The sequence below is a fragment of the Halictus rubicundus genome, unplaced genomic scaffold (assembly GCF_050948215.1).
Source record: "Halictus rubicundus isolate RS-2024b unplaced genomic scaffold, iyHalRubi1_principal scaffold0084, whole genome shotgun sequence".
In the NCBI taxonomy this organism is placed as follows: Eukaryota; Metazoa; Arthropoda; class Insecta; order Hymenoptera; family Halictidae; genus Halictus; species Halictus rubicundus.
Genome location: NW_027488625.1, coordinates 207520 through 222618, shown reverse-complemented (window position 1 = coordinate 222618; position 15099 = coordinate 207520). Strand labels below are relative to the sequence as shown.

The window sequence follows — 15099 nt, the reverse complement described above, 5'->3', positions numbered from 1 at the left end:
TAGCGTTACAATCGGTCACAATTTTGAAGGTGATTCCTAAAAGATAGACGCGGAAGTGTTTTAGTGCATTAACAATCGCTAATGTCTCTAGTTCGTAGGAGTGGTAACGCGATTCTTCGGGAGTCGTTCGCCTGCTGTAATACGCTACAACTCTAAGTTCACCCTCTACTTTCTGGAATAGGATTGCTCCATAGCCGATAGAACTAGCATCGGTATGTAGCTCCGTCTCCTTTTGAGGATCAAAAATTACTAGGAGTGGTTTTGTACTTAGACGTTGTAAAATATATTTCCGCGCCTCCTCCTGTTCGTTACCCCAATTCCACGGTTCGTTTTGCCTAGTCAGCCTTGTAATGCACGCCGTGCGCACCGCAAATTCAGGTATAAATTTGCGGAAATAGCTCGCCAGTCCCATAAACTGCCGAACTTGCTTTACGTTACTCGGTACAGGTGTTTCCAACAGTGATTTTATTTTTCCGGTCCCCGGTCTAATGCCGTCCGCGGATATTTCCCTTCCCAGGTATTCTATACGGGTTTTAAAGAAAGAACACTTTTTTAAATTTAGCGAGAAGCCTGCATCATCAAGTGCCTTTAGCACTTGCTCTAACCGGTCAAATGCTTCTTGAATTGTTTCGGCTGGAATCAGTACATCGTCTATATACACCAATGCTACCGTGTTCCTCAATTTTCCCAGAGCTTTGTTCATTGCGCGTTGAAATACGGCCGGTGCATTACAAAGCCCAAACGGCATTCTAAGAAACTCATAATGGCCGTCAGGTGTCACGAACGCTGTCTTTTCAATCGAATCGTTTGCAATAGGAATTTGATAAAATCCTGACGCCATATCTAATGTTATAAAATACTTTCCTTTCCCCAAGCGGTCTAATTGATCCTCAATTAGGGGTAACGGAAATCTGTCTCTCACTGTGAGTCTATTCAAGGCCCGAAAATCTACGCACATGCGATCCTCGCCATTCTTTTTTTTGACTAAAATAATAGGGCTCGCATAAGGCGACGTGCTCTCCCGAATAATATTGTTTTGTACTAATTCCGCTACAATCTCGCGAACTTTTTCTCTTTCCATAACCGAAAGTCTATATGGTTGGTAACTCACCACACGATCCTCTTTGGTAACGATCCGCATCTCTCCTGTACTTACGCTTCGGACTTTGCTACCAGTGCTATCTATTAGACTTTCCTTTATTAGTAAGTCTCGCAAAAGAATAGGTGTAAGCCTATGTTCCATGGAATAGCAAACATTCGTTTGGTGATTTCCTGCGGTTGGGCTAGATTTTTTGTTGGGGTCGTTGTTTTCCCGTGCAGTGCGCTGCTTAATCCAGCAGCTATCTTCTGTGTGTCCCCTTTTCGAACAGAAGGTGCAGGTAATTACGCGTCTTTCGGGACTGCGCCCCCTGTCTAACCGTGGTCGTTTCGGACAAAACTTCGTTGTGTGCCCCACGTTGTCACAGGTATAACACCTTTTATTCAGGTATGCAGATCCTTTCTCGTCACGCCTTTCACGCGCTTCCCGCTGCTCTACCTTATTCGCTTTTGTCTTGGTGAATTGGGCTATCCCTATCGACAGTTCTGCGGTCGTCTGATAGCGCGCGTTCATTAACGATTGTCGCACAGTTGGGTCCGTCACATGCCCAATTACCAAGCTGATCAACTCGGATTGCTTAAATTCTATTTGAGTCTCGCTATAATATTTTAACTTTTTCCGCGCGTATTGAGAGTACGAATCGGCGGAATCGCTTGTATAGTTCACCGCACGCACTAGTCGATCGCACAATCTGTCCTCGGAAACAAAAAACGAACACAGGTCTTCGCGGAACTGGTCCCACGTCCTAGGATTACCTTCCCACGTTTTGTACCACTTTTTCGCGGGTCCGGTCAAAGCGTGAGTAGCAAGACTCAATCTTTTCGAAGAAGGCAGTTTTTCGGTTATCTGTTCGACGATATTACACCACTTTTTGGCATCCTCACCAAGGTCCTCGCCACTAAATTCAGGAACTGCGTCAACTTCTTTGGTAGCACCTCCGTCACAGGTAGTCGGCGCTGAATTAGCCGTATAAGTCTCCATAAACTTCCGAAAAAGGGTTTCAAACGAAGGTGTACCTTCACTCGAATTCGCCATTTATTCGGTTGGCACGCAACAACGTACACAAATGTTCACACACGCAACAACGTACGCAAATGTTCACACACGCGACTCAGGATGACTTTCACGAACGGGCGCGTTGAATTCTATCCCGCTTCCGATGTTAGAAAATTCTTAGGACCTGCCCTTTTCCGAGGTTCTGGGGTAAGTGCTGAGCGGTCCAACACAGTCCTCTTACCAGAAGGCACCCTTGCCTTTCCCCACTCCGTGGCCAGATCCTTCATAAGGACTATCTTTGTTCTTTAAGATAGCAGTACGACGTCGGGTCGTCTGCCATACTTAAAGATTCCTAACTTTCCAAACATATGTCAACGAATGCGCCCCATCGAGTACCTGAACAACTTCGAGTTGCCAGACATCATCTGGGGTTTGTCCGTCGACAGGAACTACAGCTTCGAGAGGCTACGCGAACCCTCGACCCTACCATAAATTAACCGAAAGCGGACTAGCGTCGGGCTATCTGCCTTCGATTTCTTTCAAAAACAAACTGTCGCTAACACGTTTAATTCATACGACCGTGAGCCAGGTGCGGCAGAAAATCCGGCTAACATTTTTTGCTGGCAGAACTGCAATATTTGTAAGAGCAAGAGTGCTGCTCTTCGTTTGTTCAGTGGTGCTGTTCAGTTCACTTGAATCTCAAATTATTAATTCGAGCAGAACAAATTTTAAAACAGACGCTAAGAGCGCACAAGGTCTCACACTGACATAGAATATTTTTCACCAATGGACGCCATGATAACCAGTTGCGTAGCAATGTACACACAGTTCGAACGTGAATATCGTAAAAATAAACACTGGAGAAGAGCCAGGTACCTTTTAACCCTTTGCACACGAAGCCATTTTAACTGCAAAACGAAAAATTTCTTCTAGAATATTTCCCTTCTATATATATTTTTTCATGCTATACATACGAAAATGGTAGAATTTACTGGTGCAATACTGAAATGTTTAGTAAGGCTATAGCCGGTTTTGGGGGTCAAATGTGCCCTGGAAGGGATTTTATTCCAATTTGCGTCATTCGATAGCCTACCACATCTATAGCACATCTGTAAGGGTAGTTATAGAGGAAAAACGAAAATCCAGTTTTTGGCCCATTTTCCCCATTTAAAATTCTGAAAAAAATCTGACACGTTTCGGACACCAAACCACATACTTTGAGTCGTTTTCAGATTTTTCGGTTGCAAACTCTGGCTGTAAAAATCGAAAAAATGCAGATTTCATATGGAAATCGAAGAGACACTAGAACAGAATTAATTTGGCAATTAGATATTGCCCTAAGTATTATGCTCAATTTTTTTCAAATTCCTGCGATTGGTGCGTCATAGTAGGAAAAAATAAAAACCACTTTTTTCGGCGTTTTTTCCGTGAAACACTAAGTTATGATTATCGTAAAAATATATTATGTAATATTAAACATCTCTAAGTTCAGGGAAACATCGTCCAGACTTTAAAAATTGCGTAATACAAAAAACAACAATTATACTACGCAGGATATATCCCAATATTTCGAAGGTATTTTCAACGGCGCCGGTTGGTGCAGTAGATATGGACCAGGTTCGGATCTCGCCCGGGTCCAATTTTTTTTTCTTTAATTAGATGTTTTTTCGATTTCTAACCGTATGATTGTTGTTACGCTGTTGTAAAAACATTTTTTAACTATGTTTAAACTATTTTTTAATAATTTTCCGGAAAAATATTTTTGGAGTACTTTCGGCCTTTAGTCATCTACGGGCTGTATTACTTATCTCCTTAACATTTTTTTTACATGGATTAAGTGCATCGACTTGTCTATTAAATCTTTTATCTTTAGTCGGCACATTACTTATTGTTAATAATAAATCTAGTGTTATATTGGGGTCGGGAGGTATGTTTCTGTCAAGTAAAAATATTATTAGGGATATTATGAAAACGAGGTTTATGCTTCAAAATTTGCCCACGTCCCCCCCTTTTTTTCCGTGGGGAAAATGACATTAGGCATACCCCGACCCCCTGGGGGGAGTCGGGGTTATGTGGGACTACCCCTTGGGGAAAGATCCCCAAGGGGCTACCCACTAAAAAACCCACGCCCACCTAAGCTAAATGGAAGGTGCCTGGATCGCGCGTGTACTCAACAGGACACCTCCCAGCTATCATCATACCCCGGGGGAGGTTTTAACCTCCCCCACTGCCTACGCTATAAGACCCCGGGCGGAGGGGCCCACCCGGTGTCCCCATCCCTGGAGCCTTCGGATTGAGCTTCCCGAGGCGGCTGCCGTTCCTCTCCAGTCGGGGGGCGAGGAGCCCGAAGTGTCCTTCGAATCGCCAGCGGCCGTCTATGACCAGGCCCAGGTACCTCATCCTGGGCCCGATCTCGACGGAGGTTTTAGCGACGCGAATCCGGAGGTCTTGACCACGGGGTAGCCGCCACGGCCGAGGCGATCCATACCACCAGATCGCCTCGGTCTTTGCGGCGGCCACGGTCAGCCCCATCCTCCGAATTCGCCCGACCATGCAGTCCAGGACGGCCTCACCGTGGTGCCTGGTCCTCCTCCAGTCCTCCCCCACGGCATAAATCAGGGTGTCATCTGCATAGCAGATTTCGGGCATTCGGCATCATGCGACCGAATAATGCAAAATGTTGCTCGACAACGCAAAAGTAGGACCTGCCTGGTGGCGAACGCTCTAGATTTATCCTTCATGTTGGGACGCAACGAAATGCGAGACCCATAAAAGAGTTCTCGAATGTCAGACAGAAATACAATCACTGCGACCATCCGCAATAAATTACCTCAAGGAGCGAAAACCCTTATGCCCGACGCGACGGGACTCTTCCTAGACTCTCGAATGCCAGAACAGAAACAATCAAAGACTGCGCCTGGTCAATGTCGAATCCTAAAAACCAACTTCCTCCCAATAACATTCAGCACACGCAACGCCAAGCACTTCGAACCCCGACCATAAATTAGTCTAAGGGTCGAAGAGTCGTGAACCCGAAGCGACGGGACTCGTCCGAGTTTTCCACGCATTTTAGGACAGCGCGTCTGGAAAATCTCACCATCCTCACACCCATTCTCTCCTCTCATTTTACCACCCCCACCATAGAATTACAGCCCTTAAATATCCATCTTTGCGAGCGCGTCGCCAGTCTTCAGCAAATCTTCCGGCACTTTAAACATACACTCCTCGTTTCCGCTACATGTTTTGTACACGTTACCGTTATTAAAGTTATTGTTATTAACAAGTTGTTGAAGTAACACTCAAAACACCTCACCTCTTACAAATAACCGAGCGCGGCTTTAATTAATCGCGACGGAGTGATCGACGTGAGGAAAGCCGAAATCACTGGTCTTTCCCGTCCATGCACGAGCAAGTACACTTCATCTACCGCTTTTGACCACTGACATGCCCCATCTTTACATTATCGAGCCATAAATTGACGCCTCCCGAACCCTTGCAATCTTGTACGATCTAGCGTTGTGTGCGGCACACCATGGCACACGCACACGGCAGGCACGCACACTGTGGCGGATCAAGGCCACCTGGGAAAGCTGGACCTTAACGGTTGCCTATAATAAGTAACAGTTTGCGGCGTATGATAACGATTTGAGGGCAGCTGCCGAATACACCTGCGAGAAGCTGTGTTTCGGGTACGATAAGCGCGAGCGACCGTCCATCCGTCGTGTATTTTGTACAATCGTGCGGGCTTCTCGGACCACCGCTGCCGGGTTTTGCCGGCAGCTTTTTGTAACACCCGAACGACAATAAATGTAAAGTAGAAGCCCACTTTCGTGTGTCGTAATTCTGAGCAACTTTCCCGCCGCGGGGAATGCCCCGTCCTTCTTTCACGTAGAACCCTGACCCGTGTAGGGGCTTTCCAGGATATCGCGCGGTGCTCGTCGAATCGAGATCGCGGCGGCCGATTCGCGTCTTAGCGTAATTTTTCGTGTGGCACCGTCCTCGTGCCTGGCGCCCGTTCTGAGTACCGAACTTGAGAGAACCGTCGCGAAAATCGAGTCGACGAGACGCCGCACAGTGGTGCCAAATGGCCAAAAAGCGGCAAAAAATCTGTAAAAACGAAACTATCCAACGAATTTGTTTGAAAATTTGTGGAGAGATTGCCACAGGTACGACGCTTATTTGGCAAAAAAATTTTTGTAAAAAGTTGTCAACATTAAGTAATATGTGCTAATCGAAAATCTCTGTTTTCTGCCCATTTTTTATTTATGGAAGCATCCAACAAATCCTTTAATAGATTTTGGTCTGGAACTAATCGTTTTGGCAAGGTGTAATATTGATCTAGCTTTGTGTAAAATTTTAAGAGATACTTCGAGATGCTTTCGACGCAATTTAAGTTTAAATATCAACTTTCAGAATTTCCAAGAGTGAATTTTCCGGACGTTACGATTATTTGATGTTCCAGGTGAAATTTTTTAGGAATATTTCTAAATAATAAAGAAAAATGAGAAGTGCATACGATTTATTAATTTTTTATGTATAAGAAAATATTTAATAACAATTTTTTTTATCTGACATAAATTATTTTTACAGCGTTCATTGGAGCATTACCACAAAATACCTGTTGCATTTTTGCGACAGTAGTCCAGTGAACGAAAACTTCGTTTATTTAACATAAAAAATTGTTATTAAATATCTTTTTATATGTATGAATGTCACTTTTTTTTTCTTATCCGATATGTAACCCTTAAAAATTTCACCTGAAACATCAAATAATCATGACTTCCGTGCGATTCATTCTTGGAAATTCCGAAAGTTGATATTTGAACTTAAATTGCCGCGAAAGCATCTCGAAGTATCTCGTGATTTTTTGCAAAAAGCTAGATCAATATTATAACTTGCCAAAACGATTAGTTCCAGATCGAAGCTTTTCAAAGGATTTTTTGTATTCCGCATAAATAAAAAATGAGCGTAACGCAAAGGGGCTTCAGGTTAGTCCATATTACTTAATGTTAAACAACTTTTTTTGGAAAACTCTTTTTTCCAGTCAATAGTTAAAACCATTTGCAATGACCCATATGATTTGTAGACCCCTTAGTATTCAATTATAGGCGGAGTAATTACATAACTTTCGCACTGAAAACTGATGGATTCCCAGGAGCGAGGAAATGGTTATTTACCATGCGTATATCTCCGTAAGAAATTTTTTTTCAAAAATCTGACTTTGGCACATCATGCACGCACTATTAGGCTATACAGAAATAATTTTTTTTTATAAAAATCGAAAATTTATAAAATGGACTTTTTGCCGCCTTGGCACCACTGTGCGCTGTTTGTCCCGGGTGGACCACGTTTCGCGCGGCCGAACGTGGCCCGGCTTCACGGTCTGTAAAAACCCGCCGTTGCCCGGGTTTTTCTCCCGTCGGACGGGCCGAAAATCAGGGCAACGTGACACCGTACAAATTCGTTATTTAATACTAAGATAAAGCTACGAATGGCGTGTTTCAGCAAGAGACTCGAACATGGCGGCTTCTTTTGTTGACGTGCCCATCCTGCTGTGCTCCCTCCTGGGTCTGCTCGTAAATGGGCTCAACCTGCTCGTGATCCTGTGCATACACAAAGAGGTAAATATTTAAAAAATAGAAAACTCCCTATAGATAATATATACCTATTACTATAAGGACTGCCTATTACAGTGAAATCTCGTTGTTTGTCAGTCCGCCGTTTTTACTGACAAGATACGAAATCGGAGGTTCTCGCCGAGCGTCCCATTTGAACTACACAGGGAACGCTGGAAACCGTCGTACCGTCTTCAAGTCATAAGAAACCTATAACTTGAAAACGCTACTGACGTGAAAACGGCGAAAACAGCAAAGGTCAAGAGCCGTCGTCGCCGAGAAGTGTGCCACACATTGTCGGCTATATCGGTGTGGGACCAGAAGACTAATCGAATCCAGTTACAAAACTTCTTTATTTGTCATTATTTTTTTTATGAAACTTTTACCAACATATTTACCAACATGTTTCTGATTAAAACTAAACCAAATATGATATAATTCCGATGATATATACTTGTGTAATGGACGATGAAATATGTAGGACGATTGTGTTGTGTCTTGACATGTTCTATGCCTTTAGTATAATTTCGTGGTTAGATCGTGCATAACTCACAGACGATAATCGTCCGTTCGCTGCACCAGATATCCGGTGGGACATATCAAACGCCCAGGTTGGAAATTATGGAGGTTGTGTCTGACATGTAATTGCTTCGACAGCACATATACTAAATTTGAAACGATACAGAGAAGATTAGCATGGTCCCTGCGCAAGGATAACACGCAAAATCGTGAAGCGTTCTGTGCTGTTGAGTACTCGCGTGATCCAGGCACACACCCTTTAGACAAAAAGTGGAAAAATTGCCATTTTTCACGATTTCCGACTTAAAATCGCATTTTTAATCGTTTATAACTCGTAAACGAATAAGTCAATACCGGTGAAATTTTCAGCATGGACATAATTTATTCGAGCGAATCAAATACATTCTTTAAATTTTCAATACAGGCTCAGATAAAAGAGCCTGAAAAAACCAACTTTTACTATTTGTTTGCGATTCCGACCAATTCAAATTTTTTTCAAAAATTTTTTACACCTCGTCTAATAAACTAATCCTTCTAACTTCTCAATAAAATTCAAGTCATTTGATCTAATTTTTAGAAAGTTATGTTGCTTGAAATAGTGTTGACTCAGTTTTGCTCGTTACTGTAAGTAAAAAGTGGCCGCACAATGCACAGATAGATGGATAGATAGATTATAATAGATAGATACGTTATAATAGATAGATACATTATAATAGATAGATAGATTATTACTGTTTTTTTTTTCCCCCGCGGGGAACAGAATTGCAGTCAATCACAGTCCCAGCAGACAGAGGCAGTGAACGTCCGGTGGTTCGACCGCCAACGAATAAACCCTCAGATGAAGAATTATTATGAATTATCATGGACAACCGATGATGTCGCACGAGGAGAAGTAAAAATAGGATTAGGATATATGTTAAAAATTCTACGCAGTAAGGTAGCACGTGAAACGACTCCAACTTTTCTTCCTGCAAGACTCGCAGATAAGCGTTCTCAGTTTACACGCTGAGAACAAACAGGAAAGGTGTCCAATTATGCCAAATTATAAGAAAAGACGCCGACTTCATGGTAAAAAGATCCTGTCGGCATACAGCTGACTAGTCAGGAGACATCAAGAAGATAAAAAGATGCAAGGTAGAGACTCCTGTGCCAGCATCTTTGAAAAACAAAGGATTGTGCATCTTATAAAAAGGGGGACCAACTCCTAAAATTCAGTTATAAACAGTCAGTCAGTCAGTCAGGCAATCGTGAACAATCAGTTATTCAGTCATAGTCAATAGTACAGTAGTCTCTTGTGAAGTTAAAATAGTTCGTTCAGTTGTTTCGCGACAAACCGTTTCAAAGACCAGTGTCAGCAGTCGGAGTATATTGTAACCGAATCCGAACCCGTGATCACGGTAATATTAATATTATTATTATTATTATTATAATCAAACTATTTGTAAGCACTCCAGTATATGCGCTATATAAACCATATTTGTAAAATCAAATTTGTAATCTCTGATTCAGAACCACACTTTGAATAAATCAATAATTTTGTTGTTTTCAAAATAAGGGTACAAAGTTACTTAAACGATCCTCAATTTCCCGAACCATAGCCGGTGTATGCAGGTAGGTTCGAAACTGCGTCCTATCCTCTTAAGATCGTAATTCATACCACTTGGGACGTAACACTATCAAAGCTTGCAAAGGAGTATCTTTGTGTTATGGCAACATCTGTTCCTTCCGAAGGAGTATTCTCAAAGACTGGCGAAATAATTAGTAAAAAAAAAGAAATAGATTAAAAGACAATATAGTGAATAAAATATTGCTTCTTAATATGTACAAAATAAATCCTTTATTATGTCTATTTCGTATATATTCGCTTTATCTACGTTTTTTTCTTGCCGAAATGTTCCAGTATTTCCACTCGCAGCATTTCTATACTCATGTCAGGTCCGAAATCACAGTCAAATTTAAAGCATCGAGATATTTGAAGGAATCATTTGGCAATCGATACATATAGTATAGAAACAGCTTATAGTGATCATGAATAGATTACTTCTGCGAATTTGATTGCAAAGTGGAAGAACATTAACCCTTTCGACACGATAATTTCATAGGGGGGATAATAAAAATGCCCTTGTGGATTTTACCGAAAGAACCCTCCCCTGCCCTAAACAACAAATTCGGTAATTCAAAATAGGCAGAATTTTTCATCAAAATAGACAGTTTTTTGCGAATATCTCGGAAAATAAACAGACCGCCGCACAGTGCGGACAAATGGCCTGTTTTCGGGCACTTCTCGCAATTATATATATACAGTGAGTGTAAAAAGTATTCGTACACCTCTTATAGATTTAGAAAACCATATATTTCTTTATGTAATTGTACATTCTTTTATAAAACAAAAACACAATTACGATTATTATATGTTTCAACTGCAAAATGTGACATAAATAAATTAACGAAAAGTTAACGTTAATGAGATATATTAAAAACAGTCTGAAGTCTCTAAAAATTAGCATGCAAAAAGTATTCGTACACGTAACAAATTTAGCAATAAACGTGTTATAATTTGCGAAAATAAATTAAATTAATATTTCGTTGGATAGCCTTTCGACTGTATAATTGCGTCCAGTCTTCTTGGCATTGAATCCACTAAATTGGATGGGATTTCGTCTGTAATAATGCACCATTCCTCTTGAACAGAAAGTTTTAATTGTTCTTTACTTGAAATATGCCGGGTTCGGAGTTTTTTTATCACACAGATCCCATAAATTTTCGATCGGATTAATATCCGGTGATTGTGGAGGTGTTTTCAAATATTGCGGTGTGTTATAAAGCAACCACTTTCTTGTGTTGCGTGCTGTATGTTTGAGGTCATTGCCTTGAGTGAAGATAAACTTGTCTTTTATACCCATTTTTTCTGCACTACTTACAATATGGGTTTTTAGTATGTTTAGGTATATTTTGTGGTCCATGATTCCCTCGATGAAGTGTAATGACCCCACTCCAGCAGCACTCATACAATCCCAAATCATAAACCAAACCTCCGCCGTGTTTTACTGTGGGACGTAGATTTTCTTTTTGTAGCTCTGTATTTTTCTTCCTCCAGACCGTACACTTGCCATCAGAGCTAAAAACATTAAATTTACTTTCATCAGTAAATATGACTCTTCGCCAAAACTCGATAGGCTTATTAATATTATTTTTCGCGAAATCAAGTCTCTTTTTTCTATTTGCGGCATTTACGAAATAATTCTCGCGAGCAACTCGGCCGTGGTATTCATTATTTCGTAAACAATTACGAATAGTGCTGAAACATACACTTACTCCAGCGTTGTTTGCAAGCTCAGCAGCGATCTTAGGGGCACTAATTTTAGGATTTGTTTTTATTTCACGCACTATAAAACGTTCATCGCGTAAACTAAGTTTTCGAGGGCGACCAGATTTCGCTTTATTTTTATTGGTTTTTCGTTCACCATATCGATCTATAATTCCTTGTATAGTGCTGTGTGGCCTATTAATTGTTTTTGCTATTTCTCGCAATGATTTACACTGATTATGCAGTTGTATAATAATTTTTCTTTCAGTCTCACTTGTTTCCTTATCTTTATGACCCATTTTACCGAATGTTATAAAAATTGACTGGTTTTGCAGAAGGTTGCCACTAGACTGTTCATCAAAGACCCTGTCTGATTATTTGTCGGGTCCCGCTAAACCATAATATAAACAATCGGACGCCTTTCGAGTACATTCTAGTACCTGTACGAATACTTTTTGCGCGCCAATTTAGAGACACGTCTCATAGTTTCTAATTTTTCTCGTTAACGTTAAACTTTTTCAAGTGTATTTATGTGACAGTATGTAGTTAAAATATATAAAAATTACAATTATGTTTCGTTTTATAAACATGTGTGCAATTACATAGAGAAATACATGGTTTTTTACAACGCCTACAAGAGGTGTGCGAATACTTTTTACACTCACTGTATATACAGGGTGATCCACGCAATTGTTTTAAGTCATAACTCCGTTATTATTGCATTTACGAAAAAATGATAAAGGAGAAAGATAAATGGTTCGAAGAGCACTACATCTGTGGGCCTTTAAATTTTTTTTAGATGCAGCAGTGCATGTGCAATTAACAATTGCATCATTTCTTTAAATAGAAATGCATATTTTTTTGCACATATCGATTCTTCCGTTCATTCTACGTAAAAAATGATTAGGGTACCATGGCAAAAAAATTATTAGATCTCGAGATATTTTCAAAAAAGACACGCAGAATTCGAATCAGGCCACACAAACTCCAAAAACCTCATTAAACTCTATTAATATTCCTTCGAAAGTATTGTTATCGACCGCGTTGATTAAGATTGCGGATAATCAGGGAACATATTGGCCAACGAATCCATAAAATGGCACGTCATCCCACCGCGATCCCCGCATTTCGGCGGACTTTGGGAAGCTGCCGTAAAATCACTAAAGTTTCATTTAACACGAGTAATAGGCGACACCTTGTTATCGTACGAAACGTTATTAACATATATCAATCAAATTGAAGCGATTCTCAACTCACGGCCGTTAACACCTCTGTCCTCCGACCCAAACGATTTATCCGTTTTGACACCAGCACACTTCTTGATTGGTGATACGTTAAATGGCATACCCGATTACGAAATATCAAACATTCCATCCGGTCGATTGTCGTCCTGGCAGCATGTGCAAAAAATGCGACATCATTTCTGGCAACGATGGAGGAAGGAATACCTCCACGAGTTGACCACACGTAAAAAATGGCATAAACATAAACCCGAAAAAATAGAAATAGGCAGTATCGTAAGAGTGCGGGACGACAATTTCCCTGCAATGCAATGGACCCTCGCACGGGTTTCCAAACTTCATCCCGGACAAGACGACATAGTTAGGGTAGTCACAATAAGAACCGCGAAAGGCGAATACAAACGGTCGGTAAAATGTCTCGCGCCGCTACCGTTATAAAGAACAACATTGTAAAATACGGACGCTGTATATAGTTAACAATCAGATCAAGGAACTAGGTAAATAGGCGAATAATATTAAGACCAATGTAAATAGCATGTATACAGGGTGAGTCACCAAACGTTAGCACCTCAAATATCTTTGTTGTTTCTAAAGATACGTAAAATATGATAAGGACAAAGTTGAATGGTACAATGGGGGTGACACGATGCAAAAAAAATTTTGTTTTTATGTCATTTTTTTGGAGATATCAAGGTCACCTTGACTTTTTTAAAATGGAACCACCCTTTTTTAAACACCTACAATGATAGTCCCTTTCATTAGGAATTCAGTGACTATAATTAGTCCAAGGTCATTCAAGGTCAAGGACAGAAAAAACGTATAAAACTGAAATATGGAAGCAGAATACCTGTATTTTATAAATGTTCGAAATGATGGCCGTCTGCGTCGATACATTGTTGTAAACGAGCTCTGAAGGAATGTTGCACTCTGATAAGTATATCCGACGTGATATTCGTACATGCTGTGATGATACGCTGACGCATATCTTCAACTGTTGTTGGAGCAACCGTGTACACGGTTCGGAACAAGCTCTACAACTCGTTCGTCTTAACAATATTGTTCTGATTAAAAACATACAAGCATAAATTGCCAATAATGCACGATTCTCCATCTGCTTACATTGTAGGCTGTTGGTCGGTCGCTGGTATTTGAAGTTCCGAGCTCGTAGAGTCACGAGATATCGGTGTGAAACAACTACCAATCCAATTGCAAAACTTCTTTATTTTTCATTATTTTTTTATGGGACTTGCGCCAACTAATTCGTGGCATTCTTCTGATTAAAATGACACTAAACGCGGTACAAATTGGACTGCATTTAGTATTTTGCGACTCCCAAACGGCATACAATGTAAGCGGATGGAGAATCGTGCATTATTGGCAATTTACGCTTTTATGTTTTTCATCAGGACAATATTGTTAATACGAATGAGTTGTAGAGCTTATCCCGATCAAAATGAGTCCAAACACGACATCATTTGGATTGTCTTTGTAATTTTTATCGTAACATTACGTACCAGTAAAACATGTTCGATTACACTCGAATTTGACCTCATTTTCATCAGGAAAACCCCCTCCAATCGCTCGTCAAAATTTTATGAGGATATGTTGAAAAATCTAAAAATTTAAACTTTCATTCGTGCGCGATTCTCCATCCGCTGACATTGTATACCGTTTGGCAGTCGCCGGGTCTTTGAAGCTCGGCGCTCGCAAAAGATAAGATCCTTTTAAAAGGGCCTAGCCGATTTATGGTCAAAACTGCCCTTAGAGGAAAAACCCCTCTGAGTAAAATTTCAACCCCCTATCTTGCCCATGAGGTTAGTTACAGGGTAAATTAGATTTCGCGCTTCTCCGCGTATTTCCCGCACTCTGATGCTTTCTAAAATTCTGAAAAAAATGTGACATATTTTGGATTCTAAGGCTGATTTTTGATAATTTTTTCAGATTTTTTTTTGTTACAAACTGTGGTCGTAAAAAAAATGAAAACCTCCAAAAAAATCGGAAAAATGCAAATTTCTCAAAAAATTTGAAAACATGCTATTCTACTGTTTAGTTCCTTGTTAAAGTACTATAACAGGCAGTGTCGTCAATTTTTTTTAGATGTTTTGTTGTGGGACATCATCGTCAAAAAAAAACAATAAAAACCGAATTTTTTCGACGTTTTTGCTATTAGGAGGAAAGTTACACTTGTTGGTTTTATCGCAGCTATATATTAAGTAATTTTTAGCATTATTAAATTGAAACAGGTAATTCTTTGACCTAAGAAATGTGATTTAAGAGAAAGAATAAATTGTATTTTGTGTGATATATACCAGAATGTTCGTA

At 40.4% G+C, this 15099-nt stretch overlaps 1 protein-coding gene and 1 non-coding gene across 2 annotated transcripts in view; one reads left to right on the top strand and one right to left on the bottom strand.

The window, feature by feature from the left end:
* LOC143363651 (uncharacterized) overlaps positions 1-14330 on the bottom strand; it is a 48079-nt gene extending 33749 nt beyond the window's left edge. Inside the window, exons 1-3 of the mRNA XM_076804214.1 lie at positions 14292-14330; positions 13181-13270; positions 12794-13078 (exon numbers count right to left, since the gene is read on the bottom strand). Of these exons, the coding sequence (XP_076660329.1) occupies positions 12794-13078; positions 13181-13270; positions 14292-14330 (414 nt within the window). The remainder of the gene's footprint in view (positions 1-12793; positions 13079-13180; positions 13271-14291) is intronic.
* LOC143363660 (U6 spliceosomal RNA) lies at positions 8356-8458 on the top strand. Its single transcript, XR_013083865.1, has one exon. It is a non-coding gene; the product is annotated as a U6 spliceosomal RNA (small nuclear RNA).
* Positions 14331-15099: the final 769 nt, after the last annotated feature.